This window comes from Camelus bactrianus, chromosome 4, assembly GCF_048773025.1.
Source record: "Camelus bactrianus isolate YW-2024 breed Bactrian camel chromosome 4, ASM4877302v1, whole genome shotgun sequence".
Classification (NCBI taxonomy): domain Eukaryota; kingdom Metazoa; phylum Chordata; class Mammalia; order Artiodactyla; family Camelidae; genus Camelus; species Camelus bactrianus.
In genome coordinates this window covers 74,262,547-74,288,255 of record NC_133542.1, presented here as the reverse complement: position 1 = coordinate 74,288,255, position 25,709 = coordinate 74,262,547, and the positions used below count along the sequence as shown (strand labels likewise).

The following is a 25,709-nucleotide window of genomic DNA, read 5'->3' as shown; positions in this document are numbered from 1 at the left end:
CTTCTGTGTAGCACAGGAAGCTATATTCAATATCTTATAATAATCTTTACTGAAAAAGAATATAAAAATTAATATAGGTATGTACATGCATGACTGGGACATTGTGCTGTATGCCAGAAATTGGCACATTGTAACCGACTGTACTTCAATAAAAAAATAATTTCTTAAATTCTTTTTTGGGGGGAGTAGTTAGGTTTATTTATTTACATATTTTTTAAATGGAGGTATTGGGGATTGAACCCAGGATCTTGGGCATGCTAAGCACATGCTTTACCACTGAGTTAAACCCTCCCCCTACTAATATATTTTATTACCCTAATATATCTGAAATATTATCATGTCAGCATGTTACCCACTTAAAGATAGTCATGGGGTATTGAAAAGGTTGTTTTACATTTTGAATTTAAATTCATTAAAATTAAATAAAATGAAATATTTGGCTCCTCAGTGGCGCCAGCCTGTGGGTCAAGTGCTCAAACGCCACAGGTGATTAGGGCGCCTTATTGGACACACAGCTCTCAGCCCAGCTACTGCAATTTATAGGAATTGCAGGGGACAGAGGAACACACCAAACACCACCATGAGGATGCCCTCTGCCAAGTCTGGTGTGTAGGACATTCTACAAGACAAATGACTCAGTCACTTGAAAAAACAAAGGACATTGAAGGAAAAAGAAGATGAGGAAGTGACATAGATTAAAAGTGACTTCAGAAAGGCATCAACCAAAGGCACCGTTTGGACCTTGTTCAGATTCTGATTCAAACAAACCAATGGGGAAAAGCTATTTTTTAGGCAACCAGGGAAAGGTGAACACTGAGTTTTAGAAGCCATGAGGAAATATCACTAGTCTTGTTATATGTGATAATGGTATTGTGGTTATTTAAGTTTTAATGTGAGTGATACATCCTGAAGGTTTTGGGGGTAAAATAATATGTAGCTTAGAATTTGATTTAAAAAAAACTCCAGCAAAAATAAATAAATAAATAAATAAAGCACAGTAAAACAAAATAATACAAAGTACAAGAAAGAAACAGAATTGGCAGAATACATTACTCGTGGTTAAGCCGTGTGATGCGGGTTGATCATGGGAGCACGTTACTCTACTTGCTATACTTTGGTGCGTGTTTGAAATTTTTCATAATAAGAAATAAAAAGAGAAAAAGGAGAAAACCTAGGGATTGAAGCTCATTCTTACCCCTGCTTGCTTCTTTCTAATCTTCCTTTGGGTCACAGAAGGTCTTCATGGCCTTCTCCATCAGACTTGAGCTGATTGCTTTCTCATGTCTCTGGGCCAGAGGGTCTCAGATTTTACGGTGCATAAAAATCACCTAGGCCCTGTCCCCAGAGGTTCTGATCCAGGAAATCTGGGAGTGGGGCCCAAGAAAGAGCATTTTTAGCAAATAAAGGAAGTAGTTCTGAATCAGAATGTCGTGGGTTGAATGGTCCCCCTCTCCTGCAAATATTTCCATTCTAACTTCCAGAACCTGTGAATATGACTTTATTTGAAAAAAGAGCTTTTGCAGATGTGGTCAAGTTAAGGATCCCGAGATGGGATTCCTGGTTATGTAAATGCTTTTGGGGTGGGGGGTTAAATCCAATGACAAGTGTCTTCATAGACACACACAGAAGAGTGGTAAAGGAAGTGGGGTGAAGGCAGAGGTAGAGACAAGCCAAGGGACGCCTGGGGCCCCCACAAGTTGGAAGAATCAGGGAAAGATTCTCCACTAGAACTTTCGGAGGGAGCATGGCCCCGCCCACAGCTTGATTTCAAGCTTCCGGTCTCCAGGACTGCCGGATGCAAGAAAATACATTTGTTGTTTGAAGTGATCAGGTTGGTGGTAATTTGTTACGGCTGTCCCAGGAAACGAGTATACACACGTTCCTCAACCCACATTCTGAGAAACACCCAGAGAAACTGCTGTGCAGATGAGCGCTGTCCAGAGAAGGTCCTGGAAACAGAAATCACGGTGTTTCACAGCTGAAGGCATCATCCAGCGGTGTTTTGCCAATTGTCATGTGAGCATGGATACCTGGGGGATCTTGTTACAGGCACGTTCAGGTTTGATGGGTCTAGGATGTTTAGAGGTGCTGTGTCCGGGACCCACACTTGGAGGCTTAAGACCTCATAGGTCATCCATCCCTGAAGCTCTTAACCCCCTGAAGTCCCGGGAAGTCGCAGACCATCATTTCTGAGCAGGAGCGTACAGACACTGTGTCCAGGGAGAGGGTCCACAACTTTTATCACATTTTCAAAGGTGCAAATGCCCCCAGAAATGTTCAGAGCCTCTGATCTTCCCAAATGATCTTATTTCACAGACAAGGGAAGGAGGAAATGAGGAGAGAGGTGACTCCCAAAGATGGTACAGACAGCGAACCGATGGTGCAAACCTGGAGCCTCTGGCTTTGTGTTTTATTTGGCTGCCACGGCAGTCTATAAAGTCTTCACAGTTGTCAACACTCACCAACTGGGAAATTTTACACTAAAAAACCCAGCTTTCCAGATTGTCCTGAAGATGTCTCAGTTTTGACTGTGCAGGTCTGCATTCCTCAGGGGCAACAACTGGCTGGTGCTGAATAGCAAGTATCACTTAGCCTGAGTCCCCTCCCGTCCCTATTGTCCCTCACTGACTGCTGATTTTGTGGCCCCAGAGACAGACATAGAGCCAGAATGGACCCTAAACATCCAGCCCCGACGCTGCTGCCAAGCCTGTGCCCCCTGGGACAGTTCACCCCCTCTGTGTGAGGACCTCTTTGGGGCCAGGCTGACCTGGGTCTCCATTTGAATGGGGACCCAGTGGCTTTGAAATGCCACTTGAATACAGAGGTCTTGTGGCAGAGCAGCCTGCAGTGCTTCTATGAATAGAGCTGCTTTGTTTTCTGGTTCCTTTACCCCTGCGGTGACTTTTATTACTTAATTATTACACACCCCGTGCTTCTGGGCAGCCTCGTTTATAGCCATGCTTTCTAATGACACAAGACGTATCATCCTCAAGATCTACCCCAAGAGGCCATTCACGACAGAAAAGCTGTCTTCCCAGCTGCCCCCGCCGCGCACGTCAGCGCGCACCTCCCCTCGCCGCCTCCTGCACCCTCGCTGCCCGCCGGCCGTCTTTGTGTCCTGCACCGGCCGGCGGTTCCCATTACTGGAAAGAGGCGGGGAGGGGCTCCGAGTGGGAGAAGAGCTGACACACCTTGTGAGTCACCAGCCCAGCCTGGGCTGGATGAAGGGGGTCCGCCGGGCTTTGCCCATTTCTGCTCTGGCTCATTAAGTTGGGTAAAAAGGTGGAGAGGCTTGTCTGACATGGGGAAAACCCAGGACATAAATCATATCACATCATTCCTTGCTTTAAACACCCTCAAGGGCCTCCCAGTTCTCAGCCTAGACTCCTCGTCATGGCCAGCAAAGCCCTTCCCTCTCCAAAATCCTCCCTGACATTGGCGGCTCCTTTGCCTCCAGGTCTCAGCTGCTGGGTCAGCCCTTCAGACCCCTGTCCCTGAGCAGCCCACCCTCAGATGGCCCTCACCAGGTGCCCTCCCACGCAGAAACTCTCTCATTCATTCGCTACTGGTTTATAACTGGTCTTGGCCAGTGAAAACCAACACCAGTAGGAATGGTTTAGGTCTGAGGAGACGTGGCACAGGGCTGCTCTCAACAGTTGGGTGTTGTTGAAAAAGAGAGGGGGAGAGAGGGCGGGAAGGAGACAGAGAAAGACAGATTAGGCAAAATTTTAGGAGGTACATTTTTCACAATTCAGTGTTCTAAAGAGAATAAATTGATGGAAACTGTAATCTGATGGAGGAAGGGGAGCCTTTTCAACAAATGACGTTGAAACAATTTGACGTCAGAGACAAAACCAAAATCAAACACACCAGAACCAAAACCCAAAACCCAAAACCAAACTCTTGACCCAAGTCTCACACCTTATACAAGAATTAACTCGAAGTGGCTTATAGATGTAAATGTACAACATGAAACTATAAAACTTTCAGAAGAAAACATAGGAGAAAAGCTTCAGGGCTTAGGCTAGGCTAGGTGATCAGTTCTTAGGCTTGAGACGGAAAGCACGATCCACGGGAGAAAAAAAATAGGGAAGTTAAACTTCCTCAAAATTAAGACCTTTTGCTCTGGGAAGGATGCTTTTAAGAAGATGGAAAGACAAACCATGACTAGGAGAAAATGTAGACCACGCGTCTGGCAGAGGACCCTCATCTACACTGCACAGAGAACTCCTGGGGGCGGGGGCTGTGGCTCAGTGGGCGAGCGTGCGCTTAGTGCCCACGAGGTCTTGGGCTCCATCCCCAGCGCCTCCATTCAAAAACAGCAAAGGAAACATCGAAACAGCAACAAGTTGGCCGACGTCAAGGCCATTAGGCCAGTCTCAAGAGGCCACATACTGTGCGATTCCATGTATCCACCATTCTCGGAACGTCCCAGGGATTAGGGAACCATGGGGGAAGGGGTCGCTATGCAGCAGTGTGAGAGAGGGTGCTTGAGGTGATGGAACAGTTGTGTACCTTGATTGTGTTACACAGATCTACACGTGTGGTCACATGCATGGAGACCAGATGCACACACACAAAGAAGGGCGTGTAAGACTGGTGCCACCGGAGTGAAGGCTGTGTTCTGCACCAGGGTAGGTTTTTAGTTTTGGCATCGCACCATAGTTATGTGAGATTTTATCACTGGGGATAACAGGGTGAAAAGCACTCAGGACTTCTCTGTACTATTATTACAGTCACCGGCGAACCTATAATTATTTCAAAGTAAAATATGTTTGAAAATGCAATCAAGCAGGTTAGAGGGAAGACTAGAAGAGCGTTCTACTTTATGGAAGAACATTAACAAAATGACTGTCGTACGAAGAGGTGATCAAAGAGCGTGCAGCTAAAAAAAAAATGTGAGGGAAAAATGAATATAGGGAGTGTCAGGCAATTAAATTTTTAAAAATGTGTTATTTTCTGGGGTTTTGTGGTTTATGATGTTTGTCAGCTTATTTAAAATTTTAATTTGTTCTGATTTCTCTTCTCCTTCTAATTAAGTATTCAGTTTTATGCCTAAATTTAAATTCCTGATTCTGAATTTTTTTTTTTTAAAGACTGCTCCCAAACTTGAACAATCTCCCGGTCCCACAAAACCTAGCGCTGCCCTGCAGTAGCAGGTAAGACGTTTCTTTTCATTATAACAGTGTTCCGTAGACCTTTATGCTAATAATGTGAAAGCAAAACAAAATGGGTGATTTGTCCAGGAAAAAATAAAAAGATCAAGGTTGACTGAAGTGCGTAAACAAAATGTCAAAAGAGCCGTGGGGACCAGGCCTGAGTGTGTTCACATGTGAGCCTCCCAGCCTTGCTGAGAATGGTATTCCAGGGCTTTCCAGAACTTTTCATAAAAAAGCTTCCCACATCATGTTATGATCCCAGAGTAAGACCAAGAGAATGTGTATTTACACTATCAGTCAGTCTCACTTATAAGAGCAAATGACATCTTCAATTTCTTTCATCAGTGTCTCATAGTTTTTGGAGTACAGGCCTTTTGCCTCCTTGGATAGGTTTATTCCTCAGTATTTTATTCTTTTTGGTGGGATGGTAAATGGTATTGTTTCCTTAATTTCATTTTCTGCTATTTCCTTGTTAGTGTATAGAAATGCAACTGATTTAATAGACACCTCTCCAAAGAAGACATACAGATGGCCAACAAGTGCATGAAAAGATGCTCAGTATCACTAACTGTTGGAGAAATGCAGATCAAAACTACAGTGAGGTATCACCTCACACCAGTCAGAATGGCCATCAGTAAAAAGTCTACAAACGATAAATGCTGGAGAGGCTGTGGAGAAAAAGGAACCCTCCTTCACTGCTGGTGGGAATGTAAATTGGTGCAGCCACTATGGAGGACAGTATGGAGGTTCCTTAAAAACTAAAAATAGGCTTATCATATGATCTGACAATCCCGCTCCTGGGCATATATCTGGAGAAAAATACAATTAAAAAAGACACATGCACCCCAATGTTCATAGTAGCACTATTTACAATAGCCAAGATGTGGAAACAACCCAAATGTCCATTGACAGATGACTGGATAAAGAAGATGTGGGGGGGGGTAAGTGGGTGGTGGAATACTACTCAGCCATAAAAAATAATAAAACAATGCCATTTGTAGCAACATGGATGGACCTGGAGATCGTCATTCTAAGTGAAGGAAGCCAGAAAGAGAAAGAAAAATACCATATTATCACTTTTATGTGGAATCTTAAAAAAATGACACAAATGAACTTATCTATAAGACAGAAGCAGACTCAGAGACATTGAGAACACTTATGGTTACCAGGGGTTAAAGGGGATGGGAAGGGATAAACTGGGAATTCGTAAATTGCACCTCCTGGGGAGAGATGGAAGTGTTAGCTCTCTTGATTGTGGTGGTGGCTTCACGGGCGTGCACATCTGTCAGAATTCATCAAACTGTACATCTGAAATCTGTGTAGTCTACTGTACAGGAGCCCTACCACAATAAATGTGTTAAAACAAATAAACAAAAAAGAGCTTGGTCTTTTGGAATTGGAAGTGAGCAGAAAAGCCACAGAGACCTCACCTGGGAAAGAAGTTGACCCTCAGAACAGGTTTGGACAAGGCGACGACACTCAGATTCCGAATCCCCTTGCCCCTCCCACTTGGTCACTGCACTGGTCACATTTATCAGGAGCTACGATACAGCTGCCGGGAAGAACGAAGTGGCCACACGTGTAATGACTCAGAAAGATCTCCAAGATGTCAGTCAAGTATAAAATAAGAAGCTGGGGAGGAAGAGTCAGACCTGCGTAAGTGCATCAACACAGGTGAGAAGGTTGGAAAAAAGACCAGAAGGAAGCCAGAGATGATGGTCCCGGGGGAGGGAGGCAGATGTGATGGGGGGGAAGGGGGCCCCGGGGGCCCCCTCCCCCTCCAGTCTACTTGCTGGTTTTATGGGAGGCTTTTGCAACAAATAAAGCCAAAAAAAAAGAAACAAAGAAAGAAAGAAATCGATGTCTGAGAGGTCATGTGCCTCGGCCAGGGCCACACAGCCAGTGATGGGGGTGATGGATCTGGGTCAGAATCCATGTCCCACCCCCACCCACCAGCCCCTCCATGCACAGCCCTGCAAACATCAGATCAGAAGTCTCCTGGCTGCGTTTTTCTTTTTTTCACCCTTTTCACCATGAGCAGTGGAGGATGGCAGGGCCTCCAGGCCCCAGGGAGGCTCCTGGCCGGAGCCCGGCGCTGCACTGTTCCGGGCTGGGGAGTTTCAGCATTTTCCCATGTGCTCAGCCCTGCTGGGATATGTCTTTAGGAACCATTTTTCTTGTTTTCTTCTGCAACTATTTTTTGCTGCTACCTTAAATTCTGTTCAGTTTTTTTTTTATTCCACTCCAAAATGAATGATTTTGCCCCAGGCTGAGAGCCCCCATGGTCACAATTATAGCCATCCAAACTGCAGCTTTCTTGTGAAGAACTGCAGAGGTTCACTCAGAAGATCTCAATTATTTATCTTCACTAAACGAGGTGGGAAATGTGGGAGTGGGGAGACCGAAGCCCAGAGAGGTCAAATGGCTGGCCCAGGGTCACACAGCACACTCAGCAGCCCAGCCTGGACCCCTACCACTCCAGCTACGGCATCTGCAGCCAAGAGGTTGCAAATCCATTTCCCAGAAGGCTGAAGGGGCTGCCAGCTAACCGACTGCAGATAGAAGCCAAACCTGGGGGCCTGGCTATTCTCATACAGGACCCAAGACCTCCCCAGACACTGTCCTTGCCATCACCAGACCCTCCTCCACACAGGAACTGAGGCCTCTCCAACGGTGCCCACCTGATGCTGTCTTCCTCAGGATCCACCCGTGGCTTCTCCTTGCCGCGGGGTGTCGGGCAGGATTTTCAAAGGCTCGGTGCCATCTCTGTGCCTGTGTGCCCCCAGGAGCTCCCTGGCCTCCCCCGCCCGGGGTGTCAGCCTCGGTGCAGGCACTGAGGCCAAGCTCTGGACGTTTGATGCCTCTCTCTGGCACGGGGGCTCAGTTACTGTGGTCGGGGTGTCAGAGCGGATCCTGGAGGACGAATGGGACCACAGTGGCACCCCACCCCATCCTGAGAACAGAGGGCGCGGTCAGGACGGGTGACGCAGGGCAGGGCCCCTTCCTAGGGGTGCGCTATGGGACTCGTTCTGCAGAGAAGGGGGCTGGACCAGGGAAATCTGGGACTCGCAGACCATTCGTTATGACTTTTTAAAAGCACGTTTGAAAGTGATTCAGGCTTCCACGTGACATTGGAAGGGTCCCCCAGAGTACTGGGGTTGGGGATGGGAGGCTGGGGGCACTTAGAGGCAATTTGGAGCCCAGAGAGAGAGGAACAGAGGGCTGGCTGTGCACAAATGTCTGGAGAGGGGCTCCTGGGCCAGGAGGGCAGAGGGAATCCGCCTGGGTCCACACCAGAGTTGGGGAGCTTGGTCAGGGCAGGGGTCCTCCTGGAGGTGGGGGAGGACTGGCCACAAAGGAGAACGGGTGACTTCTGGGGTGATGGAAATGTGCTCTGCCTTCATTGGATACCCAGGTGTATAAATTTGTCGATGCTCATCAAATTATATATGGACTATTGCATTATCTGTAAATTATACCTCAGTAAAGTTTTTTTTTTTTTTAAGAAAAAACTAAGAAGACAGATTGAGGAGAAAATAGCCAAGGCAAGAGTCATCACAGAAAAAAGTCTCTGTGAAGGTACTAGGGAGCCGTGGAAGGTTTCTGCACAAGGAGAGAGGGCATGCTGACAGTCACACTTTGGAACTGTTGCTGTGGTGGTGGCGTGAACCAGTGGAAAGGAAGGAACAGGATTTGAGGATCCAAGGCCATTGCAGGGGGAGGAAAGACTCAGCAGAGGGGCTACGCATCTCAACTCTGCATTCACTCGTCCATCCATCCATCCACCCGGCCCATCCAGGAGCATTAACGAGCTCCCCATCATGGACTGGGCTCTCTGCACTCCAGGTCACAGGGCACGTGGCAGAAACACCGGTCACCATCCCAGCTCGCACTTCCTGCCTGCTTCCTGTGTCCTTCAGACAATAACTCTAGAGACAGATACTAAGATCCTCTTTTCACAGGTGAGAAATCTGAGGCCCAGAGAAGTTCATGTCTTGCCCAAGACCACACAGCCTGTGGGTGACATATTGTATTTGCCTGGGAAGCCTGTGGGTGTAGCCATCCTGCAACCCTGCCCCCCTGCAGAACAGAAGGCTGATTGCCAGTGTAGACACAGTTAATTGAGCAAGGGCGTGGAATGAGCAAAGTCCCCTCTGAGCCTTTTAATGGGTCTCTAGGGTGACCCAGAGGTGACTGGACAGAGAAGTGAGACTCCAGACAGACGGCTCAGCGTGAACTAAGATGGAGGTCAGGCCTGGCTGGCACCGTGCCGCACAGCCCTCCAACAGCCTCCTGTTTTAATGAGCACTTACTATACCAAGCCTGCTGGTGAGTGCTCCAACTGCAGTCTCACTGACTCTTGCATGATCCTGAAAGGGAGCGTGAACCTTCCTGCCTCCAGACGTGGAAACCGAGACGCAGGGAAATCAAGCAACTTGCCTGCGGTTTGCTCATGGACATGGAGCGGGGAGGCCAGGAGGGTCCCCATCCAGCGTCCCCGGCTCAAAAGATGCCGGGTCCTGATGGTTAGGCTGTGTGCTCAGTGACCCCGCCGCGGCTCCCAGTGATCTGTGCCAGCGGGGCCACCGCCGAGGGCTTCGACAAATTAGTTGCTGATCACCTGGAAGGAACCTCTCGGAAAAGTTCCTCACCACTCTGACGTTCCACGACTAACAACAAAACCATGTCAAAACGAAGCCTGATAAAGCGGGAAATGGGGAATAAAATGAAATAAAATCAGCTCCTATCTGCAAGAAACTTCAAATTAGTTCAATCAAATCCATCTTCCACGGCTTGGCGATTGATACCCCAGACCAGGGGTTGATCTCCGATGAAGGCACTGGGGACGTGCACGGGAAATGGAAATTATCATTTGCAAACATTAGGCTGACACTTTGTGCGTGCGGGGGGATGAGGGCTGACAGCTCTGATTCGCCAGCGCGGCTCCTCTATGTGGAGGAGGGCTCTGTGGATTAAAGGGGGCCCCTTTCATGGCAGCCCATCTTCATCTTCGCTGCTCATTAAAACTTTGTGGAGCTGGAGAACTTGGAGGAAGAGAGGAAGCTGTAGGAAGCTTCTGAGGGACTTTAGGTACACATTTGTTGAAAGGTGTTTGAGAAGGGAGCCTTGGGTCTGACAAACCGGATTTTAGTGCGGCTTTCCGTTCACAGCGGGCTAAAATAATTGGTCATCAGTGACTACTAATTCGGTTTAGTAGCCAGAGGCAATTTTTTTCTTCCTGGAAAATCAATGACAGCACGGAGGTCTGTTCAACGTGATTCTGCTCAAGACGGGTCCTTATTTGGTGCTTGATGCTTTTTCCAGTGAAGACAGCTATTTTGTAAAAATAAAATTAAAATCCATCTCTAAGGTGCCAGCGGTCTGCTGCTCCCAAGGGGTGGGAGAGGCCGGCGCTGGCGCCCGCACAGCCTCAAGGGCTGAGTGGACGGTGGCCTCTGGGACAGGCTGCACCAGCTTGGAGTGAAATTCAGAATATGCCGTGGGCCCTAAAGGTCTGGTTTTGGAGGAGGGAAGAGGCTGGAGGGCTGGGTTTCTCTTGGCCGTTCTAAATCAAAATCCAGCCCACAAGGGACACCTGACAGCCACACCATCTAAGGAGATCCAGCTTCTCCTCCACCTGCGGGAGGTGCTTCTCTGAGCTGGACCCGAGCAGTGAGGCTCAGAGCTCCAGGCGCCTCCCTGCTCCCCACCGCCTGAGGCTTCGCAAATGTGTCCATCTGTGGGCAGGTGACCTTGGTGACCATTCCTGAGCACTTTACATGTGCCTAAAGTTGTACCACTGTTTCTTGTAATAAGCGATTCTGACATTACCCCATAGGCTACCAAAGCCACAGCTAAAGCTTTTTGTCAGTTTGCTTGTTTTTTGTAATTGAATTTTTTAAACTGAGGTCATTGTAGATTCACATGTAGTCTTAGGAAATAATACATCAACTTAAAAATAAAACAAAACAAAAAAACTCCACAAAAACCAAAAACAACAAAAAAGAAATAATACCGAGAGACCCCACGTACACTTTACCCAATTTCCCACAGTGCTGACATCTGGCGAGACTAAAGAACAAAATCCAAGCCGGGACACTGATTATGGAACAATCCACCCATCTTATTCGGATGCCACCCAGTTAACTCGTGCTCACTTGTGTATTTGCTTCGACACAATTTCATCACATGCGTAGGCTCGCGTAGTCACCACCATGGTCAAGACACACAACAGCCCCATCAACCCGAAGGTCCTCCCTGTTGCCCTTGGATGACCTCACCCAGCTCCCTCCTACACTGCACCCATGTGCAGGGACGCTTTTCTTTTCGTCCTTACAAGAACCCTAGCAGAAAGGAACTATTATTGTCTCACCTCCTGTTTTACTGATAAAGCAGCTGGTTGATAAAGCACTATTGATGTTGATATTGAACTATCGATAAAGAGTTCAGTGAGAGAAAACGCCTTGCTCCGAATCCATGTGTGGCAACACTACCCAAATGTGGTTGCAGGTAGAAGACTAGCTCCTGCCTGGCCAGCAGACATGCTTAGTTTGGTCTGTAGCCTTTAAAAATTCTTGTGACCAACATATATTTTTAAATCTGAAGAACTCACATAGAAATCCCAATGTCCGGCTTTTCTTAATGAGGCATTAGATCATCTGGTAACACTGGGCCCACATCCCCACCTGTCAGTAAGTGGCTGCAGCTGCCACCCTGGGACCAGGCATGCGCTTGAGTTTGCTGCAGTCCCCACCACTCCCTATTGTCTTACACAGGGCTGGCTTTGCTCTTTGACCTGCCACGCCTCTGCAGGTACATGGTACTACAGCCCCAGCTCCATGGCTCTTAAAGAGCAAAAGTACTTGGCATCGCTCTTCCTTCCTAAGAGCTCAGAGAACTCTTTCCCATTGACCTCACAGGAGCTAGTATTGGTCCCACGTACAGATGGAGAAGTGGAGGCCCATGGTGACGGTATGTGATAAGCCCCAAGTCTCCCAACACGGGAGCAGGAGAGTGCTGTGTTGAGTCGGAGTCTTCAGGCTTCAAGGCCGGAATTTCATCCTCTCTCTGCCTTCATCCCTGCTCCCCCTAGAAAGGGGGTGCTGGGAGGGACAGGAAGGAGTGGGAGGAGAGAGGGAACTCCCTTAGAGGAGAAACGGGGTGACAAGGCGTGAAGGAGAAAACAAAGGCCAACCTGCCCACTGGGCCTGGGAAGCATGGTGCCTGGGCCCCAGACACGCCTAGGGGCCCACGAAGATGCTCTCATTGCTTTTAAAACGGAAGACAAAGATAAAAATAATCCAGCCTGGATTATATTCAGCTTTATACCAGCACAGCCACGAAATATTTTAAATCATCACCATCATCACCATCACCACCATCACCACCATCACCATCATCACCATCACCATTGTGATTATGATTATTACTACTACTACTATTACTATTCATGGAGGAAGGGGCTCATGAGGGCAAGAGTGTCCAGGGTCCCCGGAAGTCCTGCCCTAGAGCCAGAAGACACAGGCCTTGACCCGCATCAGAGGCTGCATGTTAATCCTGTCTCTCCTCCCCACAGCCTGTGGAGGACAGAGGTTCTCAGTCCCTGCACAAGAGTCGCCCAGAGAGCTCATGGAAGGTCGAGTTGCCTGGGTCCCACCATCGGACAATCTGACTCACCAGGTCTGGGCTGGGGCCCAGGCAGCTACATTGTTCCAAGGGTGCGCTCCCCGTCCCCAGGGGATCCTGGCCACGTGGCCCCTGGTCCCTGGAGGTCACAGCTCTGAGCCTTTGCCCGGCAGAGGCCCCTACAGCCTGGTGGCCACCAGCACCTCTGCCTGGGGAGGGCTGGCCGGTCAGCTCTGACCCCAAGGGACCCCCGCGGCCCCTTCACCCCCTCTCACCCCCACCGCCCTCTTCTTAATTGTCCCGCTCGGCCCGAGGGCCTGTCCTTTCTAAGCGGCCTGGGAGAAGGGGTGGTAATTGAAGCAGAGCCTCTCTCGCTGGCAGGACTCTTAGAGCTAATTAGAGAAGAGGGCCTCTGGGCTTCTGGTTACTTTTTAATTGTTTGTGGATCCGACATAAAAGCTAATGACAGAGGAGGGAGGCTGAGTCAGCCATGCACTCCTGACTTCTAAATTTGTCTAAGAGGTCATTTGCAATTTGTTAACATTTTTCACAAGGGCGAATTCAATTAGCAGTTCCCGCACAGGCGCCCAGCGGAGGGCGGCAGGATGGGCAGCGGAACTAGATGGGTTTTCAGGCTTCTCCCAACTTTGAGCGCCTGTGCCCAGAACTTGGAAGCTCCCCCTGCATCCCCTGCCCCGACGTGCACCCCACATCCGGCACAGCTGGCTGTGGCTTGAGCCCCTCTGGAGCAGAAAAGCCTCAATACAGACGAACGGGCATCACTGAGGAGGAAATGGCCTCTAGACCCCTCCGGAATCCGTGTGCTGGGGGATCCTGGCATTTGGGGAAACAGGCGAGTACCAGGCGGGGATCCCCGATGGGGAGTATGGGGGTGGTAGCGAGAACGCCCAGAGAATGGTCCAGATGTGTCCGTCGGGGTGTCTGCATAAGCTGAGGAGGCCCTGCTCCCACCCAGCAACTCTGCCTGTGGACCGTGACCCCGAGGAATCCTGCACACGGGCGTGAATTGAGCAGGGCGCCTCGTTGTCATGGGAGAGACAAGAAGCAACCTGGGTGTCCAGTGATGGGACATGGATATGCCCACAGCGGCTAACTTGGACAGCGGACCAGGTGACTTTTGCAAATGTGCAGAGTGAAAAAGCAAGTCACCATGCAAAGTGACTTAAATGGTATGAAAACACACTAAATAGTAGGCGCTATCTGTGGACATCTAACCACAGAGCAAAAATGTGCACACCTGGGTGGGAGGCATGCCCGTCCCAGCCTCAGGAAGCAGAGGGAAGGGTGCGGGGTTAGGGACAGCTGTATTTATTATATTTTATTTCTTTAATAATAATTTTTACTTTTTTGAGGGGGGAGGTAATTAGGTTTTTAAACATTTATTTATTTACTTATTTATGTGGAAGAGCTGGGGTTTGAACCCAGGACCTCGTGCATGCTAAGCTATACCCTCCCCCACCAATAATAATTATTAAAAAAAAAGGATCAGAAGCAAATATGGCCAAGTGGTGACATTTGTTAACTTCCAGTGTTGGGTTCATGGCTGTTAGTAATGTAACTTCTGGATCTTTCTTTCTTTCTCTCTTTCTCTCTTTCTCTATTTCTTTCTTTTTCTCTCTTTCTTTCTTTCTTTCTCTCTTTCTTTCTTTCTTTCTTTTTCTCTCTTTCTTTCTTTCTTTCTCTCTTTCTTTCTTTCTTTCTTTCTCTCTTTCTTTCTTTTTCTTTCTTTCTCTCTTTCTCTCTTTCTTTCTTTCTTTCTCTCTTTCTTTCTTTTTCTCTCTTTCTCTCTTTCTTTCTTTCTTTCTTTCTTTTTTTTGGAGAATTTCCTCCTAAACACAAAAGAGAGGACCGGCAGAAATGTCTGGTCCTCGGGAAAGCATTCACACCCATCCTCTTTAGGCTGATTACAACTCTGGACTGATTACAAAGAACTTCTGTATTTTTCATAGAAGCATAACGGGCAAGGGGTAACAGGAGGCCAGGGGCAGCCACTGTACGATAACAATGCTGAAGACGGTTTCTCAAAGCCCAGTGTCTAAAATGCAGCTCTTTCTTTGTGTTAAGATGCTTTGGTGGTTGTCATGGGGTGGCCCCATTTTGGTGAATGGTGGGTGGCCCCCGAAAAGGTATGTCCTAGTTCTAACCCCCAGAACCTGGGAATGTGACCTTATTTGGAAAAGGAATCTTTGCAGATGTAATTAAGTGAAGGACCTTGAGTTCAGATCACCCTGCATTACTCGGGTGAGGCCTAAGTTCAATGCCGAGTGTCTCTATTCAAGACAAAAGAGAAAAAGACACAGAGACACAAAGAAGGAGGCCCTGTGACCATGAGGGCAGAGACTGGGGAGATGTGACCACAAGCCCAGGAATGCTTGGGCCACCAGAGGCTGCAAAAGGCAAGGAGGGAGTCTACCCTGGATCCTTCAGAGGGAGGGAGGCCCTGTGACAGCTGGATTTTGGACTTCTGGCCTCCACATCATCAGACAACACATTTCTGCTGTTTCCAGCCACCAGGTTTGTGGTCATTTGTTACAGAAGCCCGGGAAGCTAATGGCTGAAGCTCAGGCCTCACAAGTCTGTGCCCAGGGGAGAGCTGGACGTCTCCCGTGTTCTTCGGCCTGAGAAATCGGCTGTTCCCAGCGTCAGGGGGGGACCACATTCCAGCTGTCTGTTTTTTCTTGCACCTTCAGTCAACAAGCATTTATCAAGCACCTACTATATTCCAGGCACCGGCGACAGCAGGGAGCAAAACCAGGAGTCACCCGCGGCCTCCCTGGGGCCCCTGCCCCGCCCGCCTGGAAATGACATGCCTGTGTTGCTATTTTATCCATTTGTGTTTCCTGCTGTGTTTTGTGTCCCGTTTCCTCTCTGTCTCCCAAACATCCAGCATAACGCCCAGCAAAGGGGCCACTAAAAGGCCATACATCCTAGGACAGAGGTAACGAATGTGGCCTTGGAGGTCAACCTGGGCCTCGGTTTCCCCATCTGTAAAATGGGGATGAGAGAGTGGCTCCCTAAAAGGTCACTCTGAGGGTCACGTGGGAGGATGTGGCCAGGACCGACCCAGGCCCTGAGCTGGTCCCCAGTGCAACGTGCACATCTACGAATTCTTTTGCTTGCGGCAGCTGTAAGGACAAGAGGTGATGTGTCGGGCTGGAGGCCTGGCCCTTCTCACGGCCCCCATAGTACTGGCTGGCTCCCAGCAGCAGCACCCTCCCCTCCGTGCCTGTGTCACGGGGGACACCGTGTCCCTGGAGGGGCAGAACCAGCTGTACCCCAGCCACGCATCTAACCGTGTTGAGGCCGGGGGCTGCGGAGGTGAGGGGAAGGGGCCCTGGGCCGGGCTGCGCACCAAGCCCGCTCCCCATGCTTCGCCCACCGCAGGCGAGGCCCAGCTCGGGAAGAATGGAAAGCGGGAGCCGCAGCCTGTGAGATGCACCTGGGGAGGCCCCAGGGGGGAGCGGCCGGGCCTCGTTAGCGCTGACCCCCGGAACCGAGCGGCTCCTGATTGATGGGGTTCCGGCGGGACAGGCCCCGGGGGAGCGGTGGTCCTATCTATTACGGGCCCATCGGCGCCTCCCTGAGCCCTCCCTGCTCCGAATGCCACGAGCCTCGGGCCGGGAATAAATCTCTGTCTGGGCCTCTGGAGAGCCAGCCGAGAGGGAAAAAAGGCAAAGTGTGAAAAATGTCTTCTTCCCGGCTCTGGCAACAAAGCCGCCTTGCAGGAAGAAGACAGCAGGGGCTTGGGGAGGTGGGAGAGGATGGAACAGGAGCAGGAGCAGGAGGGCAGCGGGTCCCAGAGAGGCTGGGCTTCCAGGAAGGGAAGAGGGAGAGGCTGGGGCCCTCGAACCACCCCCTTCCCCAGCTGCATCTCCCCCCACCAGCCCCGACCCCTCTAACAGAACTCCCTCCAGATCAGGCCCATGAGGGCAAGCAGGCTGGATCTAAAGAGGAGGGACCTCTGTCGGGTCCAGTTGGGGTGTCCCAGGCTCCAGCCGGGCTGTGACTTCTGGCCAACACCTCCGCCTTCCCTGAGAATCTTTTCCAGCCGCTAAGTGCCAGGGTCCTAGAGTAAACACGCTTTTGCTTACCACCTGCAACCTCTGGCTAAGGGACACTCCGTGCCTCAGTTCCTCGTGGTGAATGGAGATGCCAGGCTTTGGTGAGAATTAACTGAGTTACCCTGGGGAAAGCTGGCCCCAGTGAGCGCCCTCCAACCCTGGCCTCGGTCAGTCATTGTTCACAGACGCATCCTGCTGTGAGGACTCACCTCCAGCTTGCATCTGCCTCCCAGAAGCCAGCGCCTGCGGATATGGGCAGCCACTCTGGAGGAAAATGTGGCTGAAATCTGCTGCTGCCACAGACTGGCCACGTGGCCTTGGACAACTGGGTCTCTGAGCCTCAGTGTCCCCATCCATAAAATGGGGCTACTCGTCCTTACATGGCACAGTCGTGAGGATTTAATGAGATGATGCATGTAAAGTGCTCAGTGTTACACCCATCAGCCACTTAGCGAGGGCTCCGGAAGTGTTAACACCTGTACTGGCCCCCAGACACACACACACACACACACACACACACACACACTGGTCCTTGTTTTGTTTTCTGAAGCCCCTGAGAGCAAAGCCCCTCCACTGAACTCATAGCATGACCTCAGAGAGTTGAGGATTATCTGCATCTTTTCTCATCCAGCTGGAAGACCTCATTTCTTGCCATGTTCTTTGTATCCAATGGTCTCCCTCTCCCATACTACTCACCATCCTTTTATGGGCCTTCTCCTGAATCTTATGATGGCCTACATTTTTAACTTGAAGCTACAAGTGTGACCTGAGCAGCAAAATAAAATAGGAAGGTCACCTCCCTCATTCTGGACTTGTTGCCTCTATTAATGTGACCAAGGAACACATTCAGTCTTTGAGGCAGCATCATTGCAATGCTGATTCATAACATCAACCAAAGGGGAATGCAGCAGAGCCTGCTAAATGACACAGAAATTGCTAGATTAACCATCTCATCTCTGGGTCTCACGTCAACTATCTCTCCTCTTTCAAGAATGTCTCAACGCTTTAAAAGGCCTGGGACCACATTTCTCCAACAAATATTTATTGAGTGCCTACTGTGTTCCAGTCTCTGATGACACAGTGGTGGACAAAACTGACATGGTCCCTATCCTCCAGGACCTGGGTGTACCCAGAGAAGAAGCAGAGAGCTATTTCACTACAGCTGTAGCCAGTGCTGGGGAGCAGACTGGTGGGGGTGGGGGCGCGTTGCCTGGCAGGAGGTACATTTCAGACCCTGCTCCCAGGTGCAGGGGTCTTCCCGAGATCCACGTGCTCCCCCTTGTGGTCAGCCCGGTTTCACTCAACGGCGTTTCGGGTCACCTGGAGCGGGCCTCCGCATCCAGAAACCGTCTCGGCTCCCTGGGACAGTTGCCGGAGAGGGGCTTATTATTATTTCACAGGCATTTGGGTGGGTGGCTTGGATTTTGGCCGTCAGCTCCAGGAGAAACAAAATCACCCAGAGTGATGGATGGGCCCATTGTAAATTTGTAAAATAAATCCGCTTGGCAGAGAGATTCAAAAAACCTGTCAGGCAGCAAACATTTTTTTAACAGCCTGTAAAATTTCCTCCATCCTTCACATTTGTCAGTGTCAGGGTGATGATGCATCTGCTAGCGGGGCGGGCAGCAGCCGCGGACAGGAGGGTGGGCTGGCAGCGTTCCTCTTCTTCCTTAGGTTGCTTGCTTGCTTGCTTGCTTTCCTTCCTTCTTTCCTTCTTTCCTTCTTTCTTTCTTTCTTTTGGTTTCAATGGTCACTTTATTGCAAGATGGTTGAATTAATTAGAAATTAAAACTATAACTTTATGGATGATCTTCAGTCAGATTTAGTCAAATTTTTGTTAAAAGCAAATTACTTGTTCAGAAGTGATCATGGAACAACTCAAAATGCAGAGCAAGAAGGATAAGAGAAACATCTTACTGGCCAATAGATTGTTGTAATTCTCTCATTATATGAAACTCAAACCTTTCATTTTTAGGAAAGGTAAACTGTAACTTCGGGAGACAGCAAACCAGAAGGATCTTGTCACGTAGACTGGTTTCCATTTAGTCAGTCATTCCTAGCTCTCTCCATTGGCCTAGATGCAGTTACAGAGCTGGCTGTGCTTGAGCCTTCTCTGCGAGGACCTTCAGATCTGCGGTGCACTTGGCAACTGTCTCCCTTTCCTGCTGTGCAGAGATGCTCTGAACCACGTGCTTCTCCCCCCAGTTTATCATGTGCTCTTGTTGCTTTTGACGCATCACGTTCTGCACAGCGATGCGATAGTCCAGGCGATACTTGACCTCCCTGCGTACGCTATGGCCGTTCCCAGTACGTAAGCTCCACGGCCATCGCAGTGTTATTCCTCTGGACATCAAAAAGGTAATGGCGTTTCTGAACCAGAGCCTGCTGTGACTTCTCCAGATCAATCGCATCCTGAATGTTTTGGATGGAAGCCTGTTTCACCTCTTCCAGTTGGGCAGTTTTTTGCTCATTGAGTTTATCAGCAAATTTTCCAATAGAGGCGCCATATTTTTTAAGTACATAGACAAGCACCCCCACTGCTGATGTGGCGGAGAAGGTCTCTGCAGCTATCACATGCGTTTCTTGGGCGAGTAAATACAAGATGAGCCCAGTTCCAAGCACATAGGGTCCTGTTACACCAGTTTTAGGATAAAGGAAGCGAAAGAATTCCTCAGGGATCAGCCCCAAATGAGCTTTTCCTCCATATTCAGGAACGGGTGGCACAGGGGCAAGACTTCGCTGCTTGATGTGAAAGATCCTTTGCCTGCAACGCCCCTGGACCCAGGAGGCCTGCGTTCCTCAGGGGCTGGGGGAGCTCCTGCGGTGGCGGCAGAAAGCACCACCGGGACAGCACTGTCAGGTAGTGTCGCACAGCGGTCTCGGGGTCCCGGCGACCCGGACAGGCTTAGGTTTCTTATTTTTCCATGATCTGAGTGCTTTTCAGCACCAGGACTGGAGGGAGTCTAGACTAGATTAACTGGTGGATGAGTTGAGTGATCTACCCAAGTTGCATGTTGCTAACTGGCTTCACAGTCAGACCTCAACGTCGCCATTTGTTCATGCGTGCATTCATCAAATGTTTACTGCCTTTTTTAGCGAAGGCACTGTGTTCAGCACTGGGGATACCGGGGGAACAGAAGCAGGCCTGGAGCAACCACTGTAGTGAAGGTTCTGGATGCCCCGTCACAGAGCTGGGAAGGGAAGTGACGCGTCCAAAGGGAAGCTCACTGGGCTCTTTCTGACGTGTTCAGATTAAGTTTAAAGCTTTAAGAAGATCCAGACAGGATGGCCTTCACCATATGTGTTCTGTCGCAGCCCCTCTTTGATGCAGGAAGAACTTAGGTGACATCTCTACCTGTGTCACCTCCATCCTTGTGTTTGTTAGGGAGGCAGCTCAGGGCCACGGTCACCATCACAGGTGACTAGGCCAGACTAATCCCCATCCCACTACAGAGCAGCCAGGGGCAAGTGACTTCCCTTCTCTGACCCTCTGGCTCTTCTTCTGTAAGATGAGGACGTGAGAGTTGTACTCTGAGCTGTTCAGTTATTTAAGGAGAGGATGCTTCTGAGGTGCTCAGCACAATACTAGTTGCCGTCATTAGTTCGAAGCAGGGTCTGCTCCTCTTCAATCTGGCCCATGTCTGATACTGACCTGCAGAAGGCTATTCGCTCATTGACTGAGTGATGTATCTTCCTGCTGGCATCCTTGCCTTGCTTGTGGCATGAGGCTCCCAGGCAGGGTGGAGGTAGAGCCCTGGATGCCCAGAATCTGCCAGGAGGACCAGCTACTGCCCAGCTCTCCCCTCCCCTCCCCTGCCATTGCTGTCTCACCATAATCAAGGATGTAGGACCAATTAGGAGCTCTAACAATTAAGATGTGCTGAGGGCATGCGAGCCTTTGCAAACACTTATTAAAACACATCAATAATGAAGCCCTTCTTCAATAGTTACATTTCTGGCCTCCAGACATATCTGTTTGTGGATCTGTTTGGGTCGCAGTATGCTTTGAGAGCTGTGTTATGACCTTCCATTTTGGTACTGAGAATTTAAAATTCTTCCCCAAATTGGATGCTGAGATTTGACAGTGAAACGGCAGAGAGAGAATGCATGGATTCTGTAGCTGCCTGATCCTAGAGGTGTGATCGTCAAAGCCAGCCAGCCGGACAGCGTACAATCCAGGCTCTGCCACCGTGCAGCCTGGGGAAGGGCCCGCACCCTCCCTTTCCTGGCCTGTGAAGCGATCAGAATGACACCCGCCTCGCAGGATCCATTAGTAATTATGGGCACAGATGCCAGCCACGTGTAAGTTCAATTCACAGCAGCTTCTGTGAGTGGTGGCCTTGAGCATCAACAAAGGACAGAAAAAGGGCAGCAGGTAGCTAAAGGGTCAGGATGCCAGTCTACACTAGCAGTTGCAAATCAAGTGCCTACCAGGACCGGACAGGTCACAAAAGTGAGAGAAGCCAGGCCGAGTGGGGACTGGGATGGAAGGAAAGGCTCAGCCCTGACCCCTGGTACAGGCAGGAGGGCAGAGCCAGGCTGCCTGGGCTTCTGACTGTTTTGAGGGGGGAGGGGGAGATATTTAGGTTTGTTTATTTATTTATTTATTTATTTATTTATTTATTTATTTATTTATTTAATGGAGGCACTGGGGATTGAACCCAGGACCTCATGCATGCTAAGCACGTGCTCTACCACAGAGCTCTACCCTCCCCACTCTGACTTTTTAAGAGAAGCAGGAAACCTGGGATTTTATATACGATCAACTGATTTTTTTTAATGTGCCAATTCCTTTGAATTTTCTATTTTTTTAATTACTGCACCGGCCAAACGAACATCTCTGTGGGTTGACTTGGCCTCGGTCCCCACTCGTGAACCACACATCCATATGGGCATCCTCTTCCAGGTAATTGCTTAGGGGCCCACTTCGTTTTAGCCGGAGGCTTGTGGATTGAAAGGCACCTCTCCGATTTAGTGACAATCTGTAACCGAGTGATGTGGATTGGAAACCAAATCAGCTAACTGGAGAGGAAGTAATTGACTAATCCCAAATTCAGGTTTTGATCCCGTCTGGCACTGAGAGGCTGAGCGGGCAGCGGATGGAGGCGTGTGCGGCCCCTCACGTCTAGTCGGTCTGTCTCTCATGAAATATGCAAAGGACAAGAGGATTTGATACTAGGGGCCCAGGGGGAGGGCTGTGGTCCAAATTTTCTCTCGCAGGGGGGTGGCAGCGCTCACACTAGCTTGGAGTATTCAGCATGTTTCATGCATTCAGTCTGAAGTGGAACTTTATTTTTTACCATATTTGTAGTTGTGAGTAAACGGTGGTCATTTGTTTCTTCGCTTCTTAATGGATTGGACCAAATCACCCCAACAACGAGTCGGGTGTAATCGGATTTGGTTTTTAACATGCTTTTAAAGTAAAGAAATAAATACCATCGAGGCTTGTAAAAGGTGATCATTAGAGTATGGGCCTTGGCCCCACAACTTCAAAGTAATAGCCCCATTACGGAGAGGGGCGATGATTTTTTAACCGTCCCTTGCATTTATGTAGCAAGGTTGAGGGGCTTTGCAGGCAGGTTGGGCATTTCAGTAAAAGCTTTCCAGCAGCCATTTAACCTCCATTTACGAAGAAATAAAGCGAAATTGATGCTGATTTGGACCTGCTTTGGGGGATATTTTTGTTCCATAAAAGCCCTTTAGCTTGCAATTTGCTGAGCTGCCCTGTCATATGAGAAAGGGCGGCTGTTGATGAAGATAAAGTTTTATGGCCACAATATTTGCTGCTAACAGCAACCTAATGCAGCATTTTCATTTTTGCGCAATTAATGTTAACGTCTGCTACGAAAATTGTCATTAAATACCATTTTAAAATCCATTCAATTTGCATATGCAAAGCCCATTTACCATCACGGAAGATATAGCCAGCACTTTATCATGTCCTTTGCCTGGAATTGTAGCCACTCGGTTTTATAGCAATTTAAGATTTTATATTGAAAGCTAAGATGGTAATGGATGTCCTTTCTGAGCCCAGCTAACTTCAGCTTTTCCATTGTATGTAGAATAACGCAGCCCCAGGACCAGAAACTGTGAGTGATCACGCTGTACCCCAGCCCTGAGGAGGTACGAGGTGGAAGAACGAGCACTGGACAGGGAGTCCATAAGCCTGCCTCTAGATCTGGCTTTTGTCTGGTCACAATTTTATGTGTGACCTTGTGAAAATCTCTTCACCTCTCTGAGCTTCTACTTTCCTGTTTTAAATAGGGACTTCCAATCGAGTGATTGCTAATGGGCTATGTGTTCTAATATTTCACATTTTTAAATATTAGCACACGAGGTTGAGAATCCAGGCCATGCCTTGTTGTGAAGAACTTGTGTGAACTTGGGGAAGTCAATTAATCTCTCCTTGTCGCTGCCGGACGAGTAACCCTGCACAACAGCATGAATAGACTTGATGCCCCTCAGCCGTTCACTTAAAAATGGGAAATCTTGCTCGACACCAGAAATCAACACAACACTGTAAATCGACCATACCTCCATAAAAAGAAATGGTGAATCTTATGTACGTTTTACCCCAATAAAAAGTGATTAGAAAAAAATAAAAATAAAGAAGGAATCACCACCACACACACACACAAAGTACGGTGACATAGCCAAAGGAAGGCACCTGTCCGGGGACAGTGCACCAGAGGCAGGAAAGAGGCTGGGGACAGATTGTCAATGGCCTTGCCGCGCAGATGGGTGGAGAAACTGACTTAGTCACAGGTGTCACACATGGGACTTGGGGCAGCCGGAGGCCCCAGGCCACTCACTGCTGGCTGAGAGCACTTCTATTTATTTGTACAATGCAATGTACAAGTACCAGTGGTTTCTGCAATGTTTGCGTGGTGACACAGTGTGGGTTAGGAAGCCCTGCTTACTGGACATTTGCTGTTTTTTCCCTGCTGTTGTGTTCTGATCACCTCCTTCTGGGTCAGAACCCCTGTTGATACATCTTTCCCATCATCAGCCCCTGTACATTGTGGGGACTGATTCCAGCCGTGCTCCTCTAAGGAGGGGCAAGGGATAGGGCCTGGCCAATCAGAGCATCAGATTCCCCTGGCCTTGGCAGTAATTGGTGCAGAGGAAGACATGTGACCTGGGACTGGCCAATCAGTGTGTTTTACAATTTCTACTCACCCCTGTGGCTGGTTCAGGGATAGGCATGGTACCCAAGTTAGACCAAAGAAAGAATCTTAATCTCAAGGCTTTCATAGTTCCCACACCCTTTCCGCTGGGGTCACTAAAAGAATGAGACATAAGGATGGAACTGCTTCTGGCCATTTTGCCTCATGAGGAAGAAGCTGGTCAGAGAATGGAGCCCAAACTGGGAAGCACAGCTGAGTCACAGAGAGAAATACCGAATGCTGATGATGTCACCTGATTGCTTAGATCCAGCTGTGCCTGAAGCTGTACCTTTGGACTTTTCAATCATGTGAGCCAATAAATTCCTCTTAAAAAAAATTAAAGTAGTTTGCATTAGAGATTTAATCACATGCAACCACATTCTACTTCTATAGAATGTCTTGCATTCCAGAGTTGGGACATAGGTCACAGGTCTGCTTCTGAACCAATCACCGTGACCATGGCTTCTGAAATACGCTGATTGGCCAGACTTGGATCACTTGCCCCTCCCTGGAGTCCAGAGTCATGCTCCCACATTTTCCCCTAATTCAGTCACTACTGGGCAGCCCCCTCACCCCGGGGTGAGGGGTGGAGCCTTAGAAGCCAGCCGTCTTACCGTGCCCGGATCCCGAACGTCATGTTTGGAGGGAGAGAGGGCAGCTCCTTTCTGAGGCGCCGGTCATCCTGGTCACTGATGCGGATGTCGTTGAGCTGACGGTAGAGGAAATTCTCCCGGGCAGTTACCAGGCCGGCTTTCACTGCCCCACGGTTCATGGCGATAAAATCCCGGGTCAGCTCATGGGGGCAGGTAGGCTGCTGTTTAAACACATCCCAGTGTCCAATGGCTGAGAGCAGGGAGAGAGAACCATGGAGTGGAGGTCAGCCTGGGAAGTAAAGCAAGCTGTGGCACCTGACTGGGCAGAAACGGGGGCACAACTACCTTCTCATTAACCCGGAGCTGCTGTGTGACAGCCCTGCCTAACCCTAACCCTGGAAAGGGAAGGCCGGGATTCCCAGAGATGCCAGATGGTGCCTAGCATCCTTCATGAAGCTGGCTTTGCCTGGCCTTGACCTCCTCTGGGCGGTCAGAGGGTTGGTCCTGAGCAGGCCTATGCTTGCAGGTACAGAGCCCAGAGGGTCTCTCGCTTGGGGACGAGGCTCCACGCTGTCTGGGGCCCTTGCTATTTCCCCAACACCGCAGACCTGGACCCTGCGTGGTCCTCTCCTCCTCAGCCAAGCCCAGACTGTGGTTTCCGCCAGAATTGTGCTGCGGGGCAGGCCCCTTGACTCTTTTCCCGGAGCGTGGCCAGCTGCCAGATGGCCCAGGCCGAGAGCTCACGCCCCCCTGGGCTGCAGAGCACCCTTGCTCACCTTCGGGGACCCCTCCATCCAGCCCCCGGATGTAGAGTCCATAATTAAAATTAATTCCGGGCAGACTGCAGCTTCTTTCCCGGGGCTTCCCGAGTTCAGCCTGTTGGGGGAAGGACAGAGAACAAAGGTGAGGAGTGAAATCTCAGAAGACCCTATTACAATAGATTCAGCAGCAGGGAGTCACCGGATGCTCACTTTGCCCCAGGCCCTGAGGGCGACTTTCGGGGTTACCAGGGTGAGGACTGAGGACGGCAGAGCCCTCGGTGAGATGAGCGTTAACTGCTCTTGGGCCCTGAGACACAACTTG

The 25,709-nt window shown here is 49.5% G+C and overlaps 1 protein-coding gene and 1 pseudogene across 2 annotated transcripts in view; both read right to left on the bottom strand.

The window, feature by feature from the left end:
- Positions 1-25,709, bottom strand: part of CFAP77 (cilia and flagella associated protein 77) — a 123,100-nt gene that overhangs the window by 30,175 nt on the left and 67,216 nt on the right. For both annotated transcript variants that reach the window (XM_074361442.1, XM_010955902.3), the window contains exons 2-3: positions 25,403-25,502; positions 24,648-24,876 (exon numbers count right to left, since the gene is read on the bottom strand). In XM_074361442.1, the coding sequence (XP_074217543.1) occupies positions 24,648-24,876; positions 25,403-25,502 (329 nt within the window). The remainder of the gene's footprint in view (positions 1-24,647; positions 24,877-25,402; positions 25,503-25,709) is intronic.
- LOC105069750 (ATP synthase peripheral stalk subunit b, mitochondrial pseudogene) lies at positions 18,952-20,506 on the bottom strand (annotated as a pseudogene).